General features: G+C 43.4%; 1 protein-coding gene across 2 annotated transcripts in view; it reads left to right on the forward strand.

Moving 5' to 3' along the window:
• The window catches only part of COL17A1 (collagen type XVII alpha 1 chain), a 56,014-nt gene that overhangs the window by 24,713 nt on the left and 15,576 nt on the right, over positions 1–15,725 (forward strand). For both annotated transcript variants that reach the window (XM_014594688.3, XM_006273663.4), the window contains 20 exons: positions 1,245–1,433; positions 2,667–2,696; positions 3,049–3,075; positions 3,906–3,932; positions 5,021–5,074; positions 5,262–5,366; positions 5,789–5,851; positions 6,599–6,634; positions 6,787–6,840; positions 7,300–7,335; positions 8,132–8,167; positions 8,613–8,675; positions 9,006–9,041; positions 9,635–9,706; positions 10,039–10,065; positions 12,064–12,099; positions 12,626–12,661; positions 12,901–12,981; positions 13,831–13,866; positions 14,527–14,598. In XM_014594688.3, the coding sequence (XP_014450174.2) occupies positions 1,245–1,433; positions 2,667–2,696; positions 3,049–3,075; positions 3,906–3,932; positions 5,021–5,074; positions 5,262–5,366; positions 5,789–5,851; positions 6,599–6,634; positions 6,787–6,840; positions 7,300–7,335; positions 8,132–8,167; positions 8,613–8,675; positions 9,006–9,041; positions 9,635–9,706; positions 10,039–10,065; positions 12,064–12,099; positions 12,626–12,661; positions 12,901–12,981; positions 13,831–13,866; positions 14,527–14,598 (1,116 nt within the window). The remainder of the gene's footprint in view (positions 1–1,244; positions 1,434–2,666; positions 2,697–3,048; positions 3,076–3,905; positions 3,933–5,020; positions 5,075–5,261; positions 5,367–5,788; positions 5,852–6,598; positions 6,635–6,786; positions 6,841–7,299; positions 7,336–8,131; positions 8,168–8,612; positions 8,676–9,005; positions 9,042–9,634; positions 9,707–10,038; positions 10,066–12,063; positions 12,100–12,625; positions 12,662–12,900; positions 12,982–13,830; positions 13,867–14,526; positions 14,599–15,725) is intronic.

Consider the following 15,725-nt stretch of genomic DNA (forward strand, 5'->3'; position numbering starts at 1 on the left):
AGGCAGACTGTCCACATTGATGAGCTTTGCTTTTAGATTTTCTTGGGTGTAGTAGGTGTAATTGCTTGCAATTTAGGCTCAGTGTATATTAGGAAATGTTGCTGGTTTAGGTGTTGCAGCTTGAGATGTGAAAAAAAATCACCCCCCATGTCCAATTTAACTAAACTAGCGACCACCCCCTCCCCCCAGTTAGTCAAGTTGAAGACTGTAGGAGAACCTAGACTTTACATTGCCTGACTAACTTTTGGGAAAACTACAGACTGCCTTGCCTGCATTAGAACTGTACCTCATGTTAACTTGAGTTAAGAACACATCTTTAAGTGCAGACAGAAGTGCAGGCTCCCAGTCTAACTCATGGTTCTTCACAGAAAGTGCCATGAGTTAGACCGATCCTATCTTCCCGACCCAATAGACGTTAGCTGTTGGGTTGGGAGGGTTGAGGATTGAGCTCCAATTTGGAGTTGATCCAGGGAGAGAGACTGCGTCTCTACAACCTCTTTTTCTGGCTCCACCCCCTACTCCTAGCTCCCAGTGCTGTCTCAGGATGGGAGAGGGAGAAGGCAGAGGAGGAAGGTCCATTCTGGGGTTTCCCCAGCCTGCGCTGGAGTGTGGGGGGAGGGTGGATTAGAGTCCCCCACTTCAGTGTCAGGGCAAGGGGTCTCCAATCCACCTGTCCTGCCCTCTAGTGCTGGCTGGGCAACCCCCAGAATGAGCCTCCCCCACTCCCTTCCCCCCCCCCCATTCTGGAAACAGCTCTGGGAGCAGTGCTGGGCTGTGTCAGCTCAGCCCTGCTCCTGGCATGCGCAGACACAAGTTGCTCCACTTTGAAGCACCTTCATCTGAACCCTCACATTCAGATTGCTGTGGGACTGGGCCCTTTTAAAGCATTCTGCAGCTGTGCACTTGTGTTAGATCATGGCTATAGAGTGCTTTCAGGGACCAGACTGGGTGCAAATTGTCAGTTCTGTCTGCGCCTTGTGTTCTCAATGAAGACATAACTCTAAAGGGGAAGTGACTACTGAAGTCAAAGGAAATCAGTGGCAAGAAACATAGGTCTGATTCCTGTGATCTTAGTAGAAGGTCATTCTTCTTAGAGGATGGCAGGTTGTACAGATGTCCTTTCAGTACAGTGGGAATCCCTGTGGGAAAGTCAAATACACAGAATGCTCTCCTACAATTATAGATATTTTGAATATGAATCTGCTGCTATACCTCCTCTTTAATGTGTTACTTTTACCTTTCAGCGGAAGAAGTGAGGAAGCTGAAAGCTCGTGTGGCAGCCCTGGAAGAAAGCAAATTGAGTTACATGACAGAAAATGCTATTTTGCAGTACAAGCAGGGGCTAGGTACAAGCGCTGCTGAATCTCAACATGGTCTTAATGATTACATCTGGATGGCTGTGAAGGGTAGACTGGATGAAGAAAAGAAAAATGGTAAGAAGGGCAAGTGTTCATAACAAGAATCAGCTACTATGAGAAGGTTTGCCTAGAAATGAGGTGGTTCTCCTATATCCACTGTCCAGACTGCTGCAAGGCTTCAGATCACACTTAGGAAGCAAGGAATATAGGAGATTATAGTTTCCGATGTATCTGCATTTGACAGTAGACATGGAGCTCATTCTTCTGTGTATATTACTGGGGAAGAGCTGGGTTCTGATCTCATGTTCACCATTGCAAATTTGTAACTACATTGGCTTTGGTGGAAAGACTCCAGTTTACATCTGATCAGCCTGTATTATCTTTTCTTCATTCAGTCCCACCATTATCTCTCAAGTCAGGTTGCACTGACAAATGGAAACTCTTAAGCAGTATCATTCTTTTGTTTCAGAATTTCAAAACTGGCTACCTAAATAGTTCTGGAAATATTTTCATTCACACACTCTGTTTCTACATACAGCTTGCACTGCCCATGCAACAGTCAGAGCATGCGAGTGCTACTGGAGCAACTTAGGAGATCATTTTTGAAAATGTGCCCCAGTAACTGCCTCTAATCAAATGGAAATATGTAGTATAGTCTTTATAATCCAGACAAAGCCAGGAAGCATGTCATCTTAGCTTGAACTGACTGAAACCTTCAAAATGCAGCACAGTATACTCACGTTATGATACTCTATTGTGGCGGAGTGTACTGCAAGCAAGTACAGGTCCCAGAATGAGGCCTATAATAGAGGCATTCAATCTACTGTAGAAAAAGAGGATGATTTCAAGGTGGTGGCAAAAGAAATTGTCCCATGTAATTATGAATCAAGCTTACAGCACTGATAGAACTTTACATTTTGAAAGCACTGCATAAAAAATAACTGCCTATTCCCCTGTGTTGAGGTCAATATTATTTCCCCCCACTTTTAAGTTGAAAAAAGGAAGATTTAGCTATGTGGCCAAGGTCATGAAAAAAGCTAGCATCAAGAACTGGGTTTGAACTCAGGGGTCTGAATTCTCCTTCCTCTTCCAAATGTAAGTGACTCCTGCAGATTGTCAAAGGAAACCATAGAAGCAGGAATTTGCCTGAGAACATAATTCCAAAATCATGCTCTGTCCATTAGACGGTGCTGCCCCCAGCTTCAAAATCAAGTCTGAAACTGCATTGCTTCATGAGAGAGACAGAGTGTGACAAAGGGAATTTGTTTGTATTGTGAAACCTAACAACTGTTTTATTTTCTGTGATAGGCTTCTGGAGAGGGGAACCTGGCCCAAAAGGTATGGGAATGTTGCATCTTTCTTCCTGTGTCCTCCGCTTTTTTCTCCATAAGTATAATGAAGAATCCAGGACAGATGTTTTAAAATGCCAGGGGTGTCCACTGGTAGGAGGGGAGATTGCTTCCTGCATCCCCCTAGGAAAAGAAATTGAAAAGGGCTTTTCTGGAAATAGACTTACTGTTGGAAGGCCAGGTTCTGTATTGTGCAGATGTGAAGTACCATGCACACCCAGCTCTCCCACTGGTTTCACTGGGAGCTTAGAGTGTAACAAGGGAGCAAGAGTTCTTCCAGGATGAGCCATGGCTGGAAATACTTTACAAGTCTCTCATACTTCTGTTTCTGTTTTTCTTAGGTGACAGGGGAATGCCAGGTCCCAAAGGTGAGTCTGAATGACATGTTCTCCTCAGGCATGTTGACAATATGCAGCAGAGACAATAGCTTTGGAGATGCAAGGAGACTATGGATTAGGAGAGGTAAGATATCACCTTTATGGGTGATATCTTTTATTGGACCAACTGTGTGGTTGGGATAAAGTTAGATAAGATTTCAAACACAAGGCATTCTTCATCAGGCCTGAGGGAAGAAGCAGACACCATGATTAAAAACAGAATAAAAAAAAGCTTGATTAATGGGAGATTGAATAGTCAAAAAGGAAAAGGGTCATTATCACCTGTGGTGTGAAGGAAGAATTTCAGTAATCAAATATATTATAGTATGCCATGAAGTCAATATAGTGTTCAGTCCAGCCAGCTGGATGCCAAGAACCAAGGACTGAACACTGATATATAGATTTGGAAGCTGGAAATGGCCTTTTGTCTCCAAAGAAGAGATTGGCATAGAGATGCTGATGAAGTGGTGGGTAACACATTAAAATCTATGTGGGTCTATGTTTTAAGCATGAGGCTGTCTTTACTTTTCAGATATAACTCCATGACAAAAACCCTTTAGAGATTATTGTAGAAAATATTGTGGGAAAATATTTCTTTGCTTTCAGAAATATACTCACCTGTTTGAAAACCATCATAGAAATTGTACATTATCCAGTGGAATCAGTGTGCTACTAAGGAGTGTTGAGGGGAGGTTGCTTTATCAGCAGCCAATTGCTGCACCCCTATTCTTATGGGTAGAGTCTAATTAGTAAGGGGCGTAGAGGGGAACATGAGGATAGAGACATGTTCCCACTGATTGTCTATTTCTTTGTTGTAACAGGAGACCAAGGACTTCCTGGTATGCCAGGTAGGTAAATTTGAACATGTCACTGAACCTGGGCTGTGCAGGGCTTCAGCTAACCAGCACATGCTATGACATTACAGGCTAGTACTCCAAGGAGCCTGGGTTCAGTTCTTGTGTGATTGTAGACGGCTTATACTCCTCATAAGTACCTGATTAGTGACTGGGCACTGACAAACCAACAGAACCACTGCCCTGCAGTGTAGTGGAAGATTTTCAGTACAGCTTCAGACTAGCTGACGCTTTTCTGAACACACACTTGCAAGTGCGTTTTTGGATCACTGGCATTGGCGTACACATATGAAAGGTCAGGATGCCTGTATAAGCAGCCAAGGCAATTTTGCTTGTGAAAATTTTGCTTGTGAAAATTCTGTCTTGACTGTTCAGTGACAATGCACGTACACAAAATTGTGTGCACACAAGCAGAGGTTCCACAGAGTAAACGCTGCCACTGTGTCAATTAAGTGTGTCATTCTCACTTGTGTGGTGTGCAGATTTCAGACCTTTTGTACTGAATTTTTAGAAATAGATTCTGGACAATATCCACATCACTAACCATGACGTGACGCTACTGTGCAATAATGCCGGTTTCTGCGCAGTCATTTAGTAATTTGTTATGCAAGTACTAAATGACTGTGCAGTAACAACTGTGCAGTCTGCCGCTTGTAAGGATGCAGCTACTATGTCTTAGTGTACATTTCATAGTTTTTCATAGATTTCATAGACATTAGGGCTGGAAGGGACCTCGGAAGATCATTGAGTCCAGCCCCATGCCCGAAGGCAGGAAGTCAGCTGCGGTTATAGGATCCCAGCAAGATAAGCATCCAATTTTTTCTTGAAGGTGTTCAGTGTAGGTGCTTGAACCAGCTCCGATGGCAGGCTATTCCAGACCTTGAGGGCTCGGACAGTTGTCCAGATACTATTTATTTCCAGATACTTCAAAAGAGAGCCCCACTTACCAAGTAACATATTTTTTAGCTCAACAATCTAACTGTTTGGGCTTCAGTTTCTTAGCCCTTTACTTTCATAACACCAACAGTCCATCAATGGTCCATGCAGTTTAATGTGCTGTATTATGTTTATGTTAATTCCAGGTCTGATTGGACATCCAGGACCAGAAGGGCCGAAGGGACAGAAAGGCAGTGTGGGTAAGTAGCACTGACCTGTCTTTCCAGATAACTTTGAGTTTATCATCGCTGAACCACAGTGGGAGGCTCATACTGCATGAGTCCTCAAGCTGTATGTGGGAATGCTGGACCTCCTGGGAGACAATTGCTTCTTACATGGGGTGAAGGATATAGAAAAACTATAAGACAAGCCATTTGTTTTCTGTAGGTGAACCTGGCATGGAAGGACCCATGGGGCAAAGAGGGCGAGAAGGACTTCCAGGGCCTCGTGGGGAGCCTGGACCACCTGGATTTGGCGAGAAAGGAGACAGAGGTAGGAGATCAAGTTGTCTGGAGTCCTCCTTTCCCCTCCCAAGAAAAGAGTCTTTTCATTCTGTTTAGCAAAAAACAATTCAGTAATCAAGGGTTGGTTCTGGTAGTTCAGATCCAGGCTTCGTTTTCTCTGCTTAGATGGAACTGGGCTAAAAGGCCTTGGTTTGTCCTAGATCTTCAGTGGACCAAACAGTAAGCTTTTTTCATAGAATCAAAAGTATTTTGAATATTGGTTACCTTATTTCTTTTGATCTAATTCAAGATTTAAGATTTGAGGGATATCAAACTCTACTGCATTACAATGGAATTGTTTCAGGTTCTTTCTTACTGACTGGTTGCTAATTAATAATGGCATTGAGTAGAGGATGCAGTCAGAGCCATGATCCACAGTAGGTATTCATGATCTTGTTCTTTACTCTCCAGGTGCTGTTGGTGAGCCAGGACTTCCAGGGCCACCTGGTGCCCCAGGTTCTGTTGGTCCCAAAGGTAAATATAAGGATGGATGGAAAATGTCAACAGAGTGTGGACCAATGAAACAGTTATACTGATTGAAAAGGTGGAGGGAACTTACAACTGGAAACTATTCCACTGTAACTGGTTTACATGTCTATTCCATCCTTTAGCAAATAGAAGCCAAGCCATAGTAATTTAGCTGATGTTTCATTCCCATGTAAGTTGCCCCAGTATAGCTTCATTTACTGTGGGATAGGAGCAGACACATGAAATAGTCACAGTGGACCAGCTCAGGAGCAGTAAGCCTTCCCTAGCTGCCATGCTCAGGAGAATTGTCTTTCCCTTTTTAAACCAGTATAATGTTTCAGAGCTAGAGTTTCATAAGGAAGTAGTCCTGGAAGACTGAGCAGGATCTGTGGAAGGATGGATTGAAAAAAAGTGGCCCTGGTGTTTTTAGTTGTGTTTGATTGCAAGGAGTAAATGAGTGATCAGGCTTAGAACTGACAAGTTTATTTGAGAAAGTATGCAGTCTAAGTGTGTAGTCTAGTCACCTTCAAGGTTAGGAATCCAGAGGAATCTTGCCTTTGAACCTTTGGCAACAATGGGACGAGACTCTGGCTGCCATATCAGTGCAATTCTAGACTTTCGTGGGAGTAGTACCTTGTAAGTGACTCATGAACAGCAGTTGCCAGATGATCACCTGTTGGCAAATCCAAAGAGATTTGCTTTTTCCCATTATAAGGCGACTTTAATATCTCATCTCATTCTTTTTATTTACAGGTATGACAGGTTCTCCAGGCCCACATGGTCCTCCAGGTGAGCGCTTCATTCTTCTTTTATAGTATCTCATAAAATATGGGAAATGTACCGGTAGATTGAGACCACCCTGCATGTCAGACATTTCCTTTTCATTAATATATGCTCAGTAATGAAGCAGACTGAAACCCCCAATCCCGTTTCACTTGCAGGTCCTCCAGGCCTCCAGGGATTTAGAGGTGAAGCAGGTCTCCCAGGTCCTAAAGGTAAGACACAGATTCCACATTCAGCTACACTGAGAAGTCATGGAGCCAGTAACATATATTGTGTTTCCATCACTGCCCAGAACAGCACACCTGACTAAGCAGTGGAGCCATGTCTGTGAACTGTTCTGATGCTGGGGCTGAGCTGGGCCAAGGATAATAGAAAAAGAGAATAGGAGGAAGAATACACTTGGGGGTGGCAGTGGGGGTGGATGCCCTGCATGTGCTATAGAGTAGTGGATGACAGTTTAGATCAGATGAAACAGCAAAGGAGATCTCAATGGATGGCTGAATGCTGCAGCATTGAATGAGAGAAGATCACAGTGTCTCCCATATCAGAGCCACTGCACCATCCTATCCTGCTCTGAAGTGCACAAAATTGTCTCTAAAAAGGAATGAAGGACAGAGATGTTTTCCTTTGTTCAGCAGAAACATTTAAAGCTAGTCTTGTATATCTTTTAGGTGACAAAGGAGCTGCAGGACCACCTGGACCCAAAGGTATGTCAGTCAGTTAAATTACCTTTGTCAATACTTCCTTTTCTTTAAGATCCTTTCTGAGTATTTCTTTAAATCCCCCTAAAGGCTGAAGGGACTGGGCTTAGTTAGTCTAGAGAAGAGAAGACTGAGAGGGGATTTAATAGCAGCCTTCAACTCCCTGAAGGGGGATCCAAAAAGGATGGAGCCACGGTTCAAATTACATTCCAACTCTGGGGTGGGGGTCTGCAGTGGTGGCAGCCAGAAGCTGGAAGGAGCTGCCGCCGCCACCTGAAGTGTGAGGTGGGATGGGAGGGGGGCTCTTGTTTCTTATGGGGGAGTGCTTGTCTCTTGTGTGGGGGCTCAGGCCTCCCCCAAGCTTCCCCGTAATTCAAACCCTGAATGGAGCTGGACTGTTCTCAGTGACAGTAAATGACAGGACAAGGAGCAATGATCTCAAATTGCAGCAAGGGAAGTTGAGGTTAGATATTAGGGGAAAAATTATTTCACAAAGAGGGTAGTAAAGCACTCGAACAGGTCACCCAGAGAGGTAGTGGAAGCTCCATCCTTGGAGGTTTTTAAGACTTGGCTAGACAAAGTCTTGCCTGGGATGATGTAGTTGGGGCTGGTCCTGCTTCGAGCAGGGGGTTGGACTAGATGTGACCTCCTGAGGTCCCTTCCAATGTTCATTTTCTATTATTCTGTAATGCCAGAGTGGCCTCTTTTTTGATGCTTTGTCCACATGTTCTCTTTACTTTGACGGTAACATTTTACAATGAAACAATTATATAACATCCTTTGTCCCTTGTGTTTGTTTTAGGTGATCAAGGTGAAAAAGGTCCTCGTGGTCTGACAGGTGAGTCTAGAAACACTTCTTTTCCAAAATCTTGAAATTAGCATGTAAAATATGGAAACAAAATAAGCAATTGGTAAAAAGTGCATTTGAAAGTATGAGATGGCCACTGAACTCAATCCATCTTTAAAAGAGATGATAATGTCATTCCTGGCCTTATTTTTGCTCAGAAGTTTTGCCGAAGTGAATTGCATTAGAGATTCATACAATTCCAGTATATACTTGGTAGTGAGTCTTACTGATTGTTTCAGAGAGGTTCACGCAAAGCACTCAGCTCATTTGTGCATATTACAAAAAAAATCCTTCCTAATACCCATAAGCAGCCTCTTGATATCCTGAACATCCTGTTGTTGCTGCCTTTAGCTTGCAGATGAAAATGTCTTGCTGAGACTCATTAAGTGCCATCTCATTATTATTTTTTATTCATCTTAATTTAATTTGCTTACAGGTGAACAAGGAGCCAGAGGATTGCCTGGTCTTGCAGGAGAACCAGGAGCTAAAGGTTCAGTAGGTAAATAACAAAGAAGTGCTGCAATATTTCTGAAGATCACATATGGGAATTGATGTTGTTCCATTCCTATAGAGTCCATTTCAGCAAAGACTGGCTAGGAAATGACAGTGGAGTGGAATTGTACTGAATATGTTGCCAGATCTTTACTACATTCATGAAAGTGCTTCTTTATAATTTTCTGAACCCTTAGTGAGTCCAGCCAAGGACCTATTCACCTACAATACAGTAGAAAGTCACAGTCTGGTGGACAGTAGTAGTCTGTTTAGTAAAGAGTTGGGAATATTATGGCACTCTTTCAGGAATTCCTCATGTATTCTTATCTCTTTTTAGGTCCAGCTGGTCCTGATGGACTCCAAGGCCCAAGAGGTAGGCTACTGTTTTTTCATTTTCCTCCCCATTACACCTCCTCAGACACAAAAGGTCAGCTACATCTTGACTTGCAGGCAGTTTGAGAGGAAGATTGGGGTTTGTTTCATGACCTTGAACCCTAGCCTCTCAGAATAACAGGGCAACAATGTGCCATCAGACATTACTAAGTCTGTCTCCCAGTTCTCTATTGGTATGACTTCACCTGGGTGGGCCAGGTGTGACCAAGACACTCGAGAGTAGGCAACAGCGAACTGCCAAATGCACCTTGTGTGAACATGAGATCAGGCACATTCTTCTTAGAGACCCTCCCTACCTCCGTATTTCAGGCCAGAGCCTAAACAAACAGATAAACCTTAAGCCACCTCCTGGACATCATCAAACTTGGAGGCTTTTCTCCAAATCGGGATGCTCAAATTGGGTATGGAAGAATGAAAATTCTTGCCCAGTATGTCTGTAGACCTGCCCCTTTGTGTTTGGCACCTATGCTTGAAAATGTGGTTCAGTTCATACTCATGGTGTTTATAATGTAAATGGTTACTGCACTTCCCGAAGCTGAAATGTTTCTGTACTGTATCGGTAACTGTCTCTAGGTGAACAAGGTCTCATGGGATTGCCAGGAATACGAGGCCCACCTGGACCCCCTGGAGATTCAGGACAGCCAGGTAAGGGAAAAAATACCTTCTGTTAGGTACGGAGCACAGCTGTTCATTGTCAGCAAGTTGTCTGGAGACTGCCTGCTGGGCAGTTCTTCAGAGACCTGTGCCAGCTGTTCATGCTAAGGCATCATTACATCATGCAAAGACATTTGGACACAGGGCCCTGAACCCCATACACAGACCTGAACCTGATTTAAACCAGTGTTCAGCTGACCTCAGCCATGCTGTGTTGATTCACACCAGCTGAGGACCTCGCCCAAAATTTTAAGGAGAATGATTGTTTTCCACACACAGAAAATTTTCCAAATCCTTTAAGATGTTTGCCTTTATTTTTCCAGGTCTCACAGGACCTCCAGGACCTCCAGGTAAGTTATTTTGCCATTGGCAGACTTTCATTAACACACTGTAGTGCCTTGACCTTCCTCTTGGCCTCAGATTTGTAAGAGGATTTTCCTCATGTGTCTGAGATACTAAATGGAGTGGACCCATCAAGCTGGTAACACTTATCCATACATTACAGAGTTTCTCTGATGAAGTTAGTACCATTCAGTTGATCTCATTTTTCATTTTAATGTAGATACTTCATTAGTTGAACCAGAAAGCCACCTTTTAAATGTTTGTTACCTTCATGAAAGCCACAACTTTTTTAACCTCCTCAGCAGCCTGTTAGCACTCCCAGCCTCCAAACATGGAGCAAATGAAGGATATCTCACAGGGCTGGAGTATCTTCTGCCAAAGGTTATAATCCTAATCCATCTGAGGTGTTTACAGACTGAAACTGTTTGCCATGTCATGCAAAATATATTTATTATTTGAGCCTAATTCCTTGCAACTTTGTGTCTATATCAACAAACCACCCTTCAAATGTCTCTGCCTGGCCCCACTGTTGGTATTTCCAGCCAAGGGGTGCCAATGATATAGATGTCCTATGAATAAACAAAGAACATTAAACTCCAGGGCTTTCAGCAAAGACAATTTAACCTGCACTGAGCCCACTTACTCGGTTTTAGAAAATAACTGTTATAATGATATGGCTAGGTGGTATCAAGGAGGTAACGTGGCCCAGTAAGTAAAGCAAACTATGGTAAGCTAAGGACTCACTTGATTTGCTGAAGGGGAAAAAGATTTGGAAAACAATTGAGTTTATCTGTGCTAAGTAAATAAAGGCTATGCATTGAGAATGATAGACAATATATTTTTAATGGATACAGTTAAAAAAATCCCTGGAATCTTCCCCTTCGTTAAGTCAGAATAGGATTTGCAGTGTTGTAACACACAGGTATCTGAATCTCAAGTGGGTTTTGAGATAGTCATTGTACCTGACACCTGAGCACAACAACAAGTCCCAGTGGGCTTCCAGAAATCCTACCGCTTGTTACAGAGAATGTGTTCCAGCTCCTTGTGCGTAACTGACCTGTCCTTTTACTCATTAGTAGTAATGTAGGGTTTTCCAGCAGCAACATGATACTCAGTGACTTTCTCACAGTGGTATTAGGGATAGGGTTACCAACCCAGGGCTCTTTTTTCACTCACAATCTGCAAACTTTACTGACTGCCAAACTTTTTGCTGACACATTTTTACTGATATATGTCTTACACAATGCAGCTCTTCTGCCAGGCCCCAGTTAGAAGGGGTGGGTTCAGATTTAGGGGTTTAACACCAACCTTAATAAAAAATAAAAGAGCTTGATTGTAAGTAAAAAGTTTTTTTTCTTGGGTTGGCAACCCTGCTTGATTGCAGCGATAGTTTTACAGTGTTGCTCCCTGCCCCCCGCCAGAGGTCCTCTACTCATCCCTACACCTCGATGTCCCTGACTGCACTCTGAACCATGCTGTCTCCCCAATCAACCCCTGGTAGCCCCATTTCCCCCTGCCCCAGCATGCACTCCCAAAGAAACCTACCTGCTACCCAGCAGTTTTATAGGCAGCCTGGGATGCTGCTGAGCTACACATGGCTGAGACAGTGCTCCCTTCAGAGTGCTGTGCACCTGCTCAGATACCAGGTAGTGCTGCTGTTCTCTGTCAAAGTTTCAGTAAAGCAGCAGCTGCTTATATTTTTACTGATGGCTAAAGGGGGTTTTTGGACTTTACTGACAAGCTATTTTTAGCCTGATTTTTTTACTGCCATTCTGTAAATTTACTGATAGTTGGCAACCCTCTTCTGGAAAAGCAAAGGAACTGCAATCAACAGAAGGACTTTATTTAATTTTTTTAAATATCAGTTACAGGAAAATAAACATTTGGATCTAGTGACTCAAATGGGAAATTTTGCCCACTAACCCATAGTTAAAATTCACTGAAGCAGCTGGTTGAAAAAAATCCCCACACTAATAATTTTGAATTGTTTCTATGATTCCTACCAGGCCTTCCAGGCAACCCAGGTCAACCAGGAATTAAAGGTAGGTCAGGATTCAAATCAGATTCCCCTATTCTGCACTTCTCATTGGTGACTATTTTCTTCTCTGATGAACAGTACCTGGATCAACACTGGCACCTAGTGGTTTCCAAAAAGAAACAAAAGAACATTAACAAAAGTCTTCCTGGGCAAGTGAAAAACCAGGCTCTTCTCACTGCAAAGCCCCCTCTGAAATGTGCTTATTAGACCCAACTCTGCTCTGAGATACAAGAGCACAAGCCCTGGTGACTTCAGTGCTACTTATGCACATATCTATATGATCAGTATTGGGCTGACTGACTATTCTGTCTCATTCCAAAAGCTGATTAGAGAATATTACTGGGGTAGCTGAGTTCTCTCTTTCTGACTTTCTTCCCCAAATGGCCTCCTGTGCATATAATTATTCTAACAAGGGATCAAGGGAAATGAAGATAGAAACCAAAGTCTTTAAAAGCATATTAAAACTGTTTTATTGATCTATTAATTGTTCCCCTGAAGAAATAAGCTTTTCTTTTCTCTCTCTTTCCTAGGTGAACCTGGAGCTCCAGGCAGAATTATCAATGGAGGTACGTACTGTACTGTGACGTGATGGCAGGCAGTGCCAATTTTTGATGTTTTTCTTCAGCTTGTATTATTCCTCCTAAATTCATGTTTCCGGGTACTGTGCCAGGTCTCCATGTGCTTTTATCTTGGAAGTCTCTTGTGAGCATACCTACCGTGCAGCTAGTAAAAATATCCATTACAAATAGAATGCTGTGCACATTCACTCCTCTTCTGTTACAAACTGTCTGTGTTTGTATTTCAGGGGATTCCTCAACTATTGCCCTTCCTGGCTCCCCAGGGCCTCCAGGCCCAGCTGGACCCCAAGGCCCACCAGGTGCCCCAGGTAAGGAAACCCAGTTCCTTCATTACAGTTCCTACATGCAGCCTGCATCTTTGCTCATCATTATTTATCATGAACTGTGCTTTGAAATACTGGGAAAGACCTAGTCCTTGACACGCAAAAAACATAAGTAGTTCAATGTAAAATTCTGACCCATTCACATTTACCTCTGTGGAAAAAGGAGCACAAAACAGAATAGGAACTTGCTGCTTCCTTGAGCACTAGGTAAACCTCTTTCCATTTCAGGAGAGTGAGAGTACCTGATTCGATCCCCACAGCTTTGTTTAGAAGCCCAAAACAGGAGGGGAGAGTTATGCTCCTGTCCTGACTGGGGGTGGAGTTGATCTCAAGACAAGAGAAATGTCAACCTTGACAGCTTTCAAATCCAAACCCCAGCTTCACACCAACTCAGCCCCAGACCCAAATTCTTCCTAACCTTCATTCCCAATATAGATGCCTCCCAACAGCAGATTCTCATGTCACATCCTTGCCCCAAATCTTTACCTCTTTGGCTTCAGTGGCATTAATCCTGAACTACACCAGGGGAAGTGAGAGAAGAATCAAGCCTGTGGTCTTTTTATTGTCCTCAGTACTAGTGTGGCTGCTTCCCTTTTTAACAGGATATGCTCTTTATTTGCCAGGTGACGGGCTGGAAACTGTTTCTCTTGGACCTCTAGTAATGCATAAAATGTTGACTAATTTGCATCCCATCATGGTTTAATTTACTTGTGCAGAAAATATAGTATTTGATGTTCTCAGCTCTTTAAAAGAGCTATTGATTCTCGCCTGCCACTGTAAAATACAGCCAGAGAAATCTAATGCTACCGCTTTTTGTTTTCCCTTTGAAACCAGGTCCTGCTGGACCAGCTGGTCTCCCTGGACAGCAAGGTACGGTGTACAGCCTGCTTAGCCCTCTGTCTACCTCTCTATGAACTGAATTCACAAGCATCCTCCTTTTCAAAAAGATCTCTCTTCTTCTCTCCTTGTATCTTTGCCTCTTGCCTAGTTTCTTTCTATTTGTGTGCATATCTCTTCAGTTCATCTCATTTTGCTGTATGCTCAGCTCTAATTGATTTTTTTTTTTGTGAAGGAATTCCCATTTTTTCATTTTCCCTCTCTAGAATAAAGGGGCTGAGGAACAGCCATTCTGTGTGAAAGCTATAGCTGTAGATACTGCAGTTATTATTTTAGGTAGGGAATAGGTGTAGTCACACCTGACAGTCAAAGCTGGTTTTCTGTTACATGAAACTTGGTCTTGATTTAGAGGTCTTGTGGTACAATAAGGTGGGAAACAGAGACAGACCCTGAACTGAGATTGAAGACAGTAGGAAACTGTACAGTAATGTCCAGATTTGGACAAATATACATCAAGGACTGAGCTTGTGTGACCCAGTCTATTTATGATTCATAATAGAAGATAAAACCTGATTCCATCTCAGATGGGAATTTAAAGCTTGGCTCACTAGCCAACAGGCCTACAGGCCTCTAATGGACACTGCCCACCTTTTATCAGCTAAATAACCCACTCTCTCTCTGTTCCCAACACAGGTCCACGTGGTGAGGCAGGGATCACAAGTGAAGCCTTTGTGGAAACTGTCAAAGCAGAAGTTGCATCTCAAGGTAAGAAGAGCTGCTTTTTCAGTCCTGTGTTTGAAGCTTGAGGAGATAAGACGTGTTGCAAATCTCACTAACAACCAGTGGAGCGTCTCCTTCAGCTTAAGATGTCTTATCTCAGAATGATGTAGAGCAGAGGTGTCAGACTCACCGGGCACCCAGGCTGGATCTGGGCAGGGTGGCAGTGGAGGGAGCAGCAGCAGCAGCCACCACAGGGGTTAGTGCAGCTGTTGCTTGCCCCGCCGCCAACATCATTCCCCAAAGGGGCTCTGTAGCCCAAATTTTGGGGGCAGACCCTTCCCCAAATTCTCAGCCCCTATAGAAGCCCTGTGGGCTGGATCCAGCCATAGACCATACATCTGACACACCTGTTATAGGACAAGTGTGCATATGTGTTAGTTGAGGATCACAGCATCTGCATAATGATGATGTCACCTATCTGTTTTATACCTCACTTTTAATCAGATCTCAAAGCACTTTATAACGGAGGCCACTTCCATTATCACAGAAGGGGAAACTGACTTACTCAAGTCACCCAGTATCAAAGCTGGGAATAGAACGCAGGTCTCTTCTGTCCTCGTCCACTGAGCTGTCAATTAGGTGGCATCACTGCCTGTTTAGAGCATGGTCACTCTGTACTAATAACAACAGTGCTGCTAAATCACCTGAAAAAGAAGTAACCCCCTTAAAATGCCATGTAATTTTGGTGGAGGAGCCAGCACCTCCAAGTTATTAGAAGGCAACACAGGAGAAAAAGAAATGTCTTTCAAGGCAGAAATGGCAGAACAAGGAAGGACCAATTTGACAGTATGCCTTGGGGGGAAAAAAGTCACCTTGCTTTCTGTAATACAAAACATCCACTGCACCCATTTATAAGTTACTGGATTGTTCTTCTCTACTCTGACAAGATTTTGTAATTATATCTACAACCCTGACCAGAGACGGATTGAAACGACATGTGGTCCTGACCAAATTTCCCCTGTGTAAATACTACATCTGGAGGAATTTGTGTCTGAAACAGAGCAGGTGCCAAGTTCTAGCTCTTTAGCATGGGCTGAGGGACAGGCCTGGATATCTGAATACTCCTGGCTTTGGATTTGTGTGTCAGCTTTGAGGCTGAGGTCCTGCTCTAA

This window comes from Alligator mississippiensis, chromosome 6 (genome assembly GCF_030867095.1).
Source record: "Alligator mississippiensis isolate rAllMis1 chromosome 6, rAllMis1, whole genome shotgun sequence".
Taxonomy (NCBI): domain Eukaryota; kingdom Metazoa; phylum Chordata; order Crocodylia; family Alligatoridae; genus Alligator; species Alligator mississippiensis.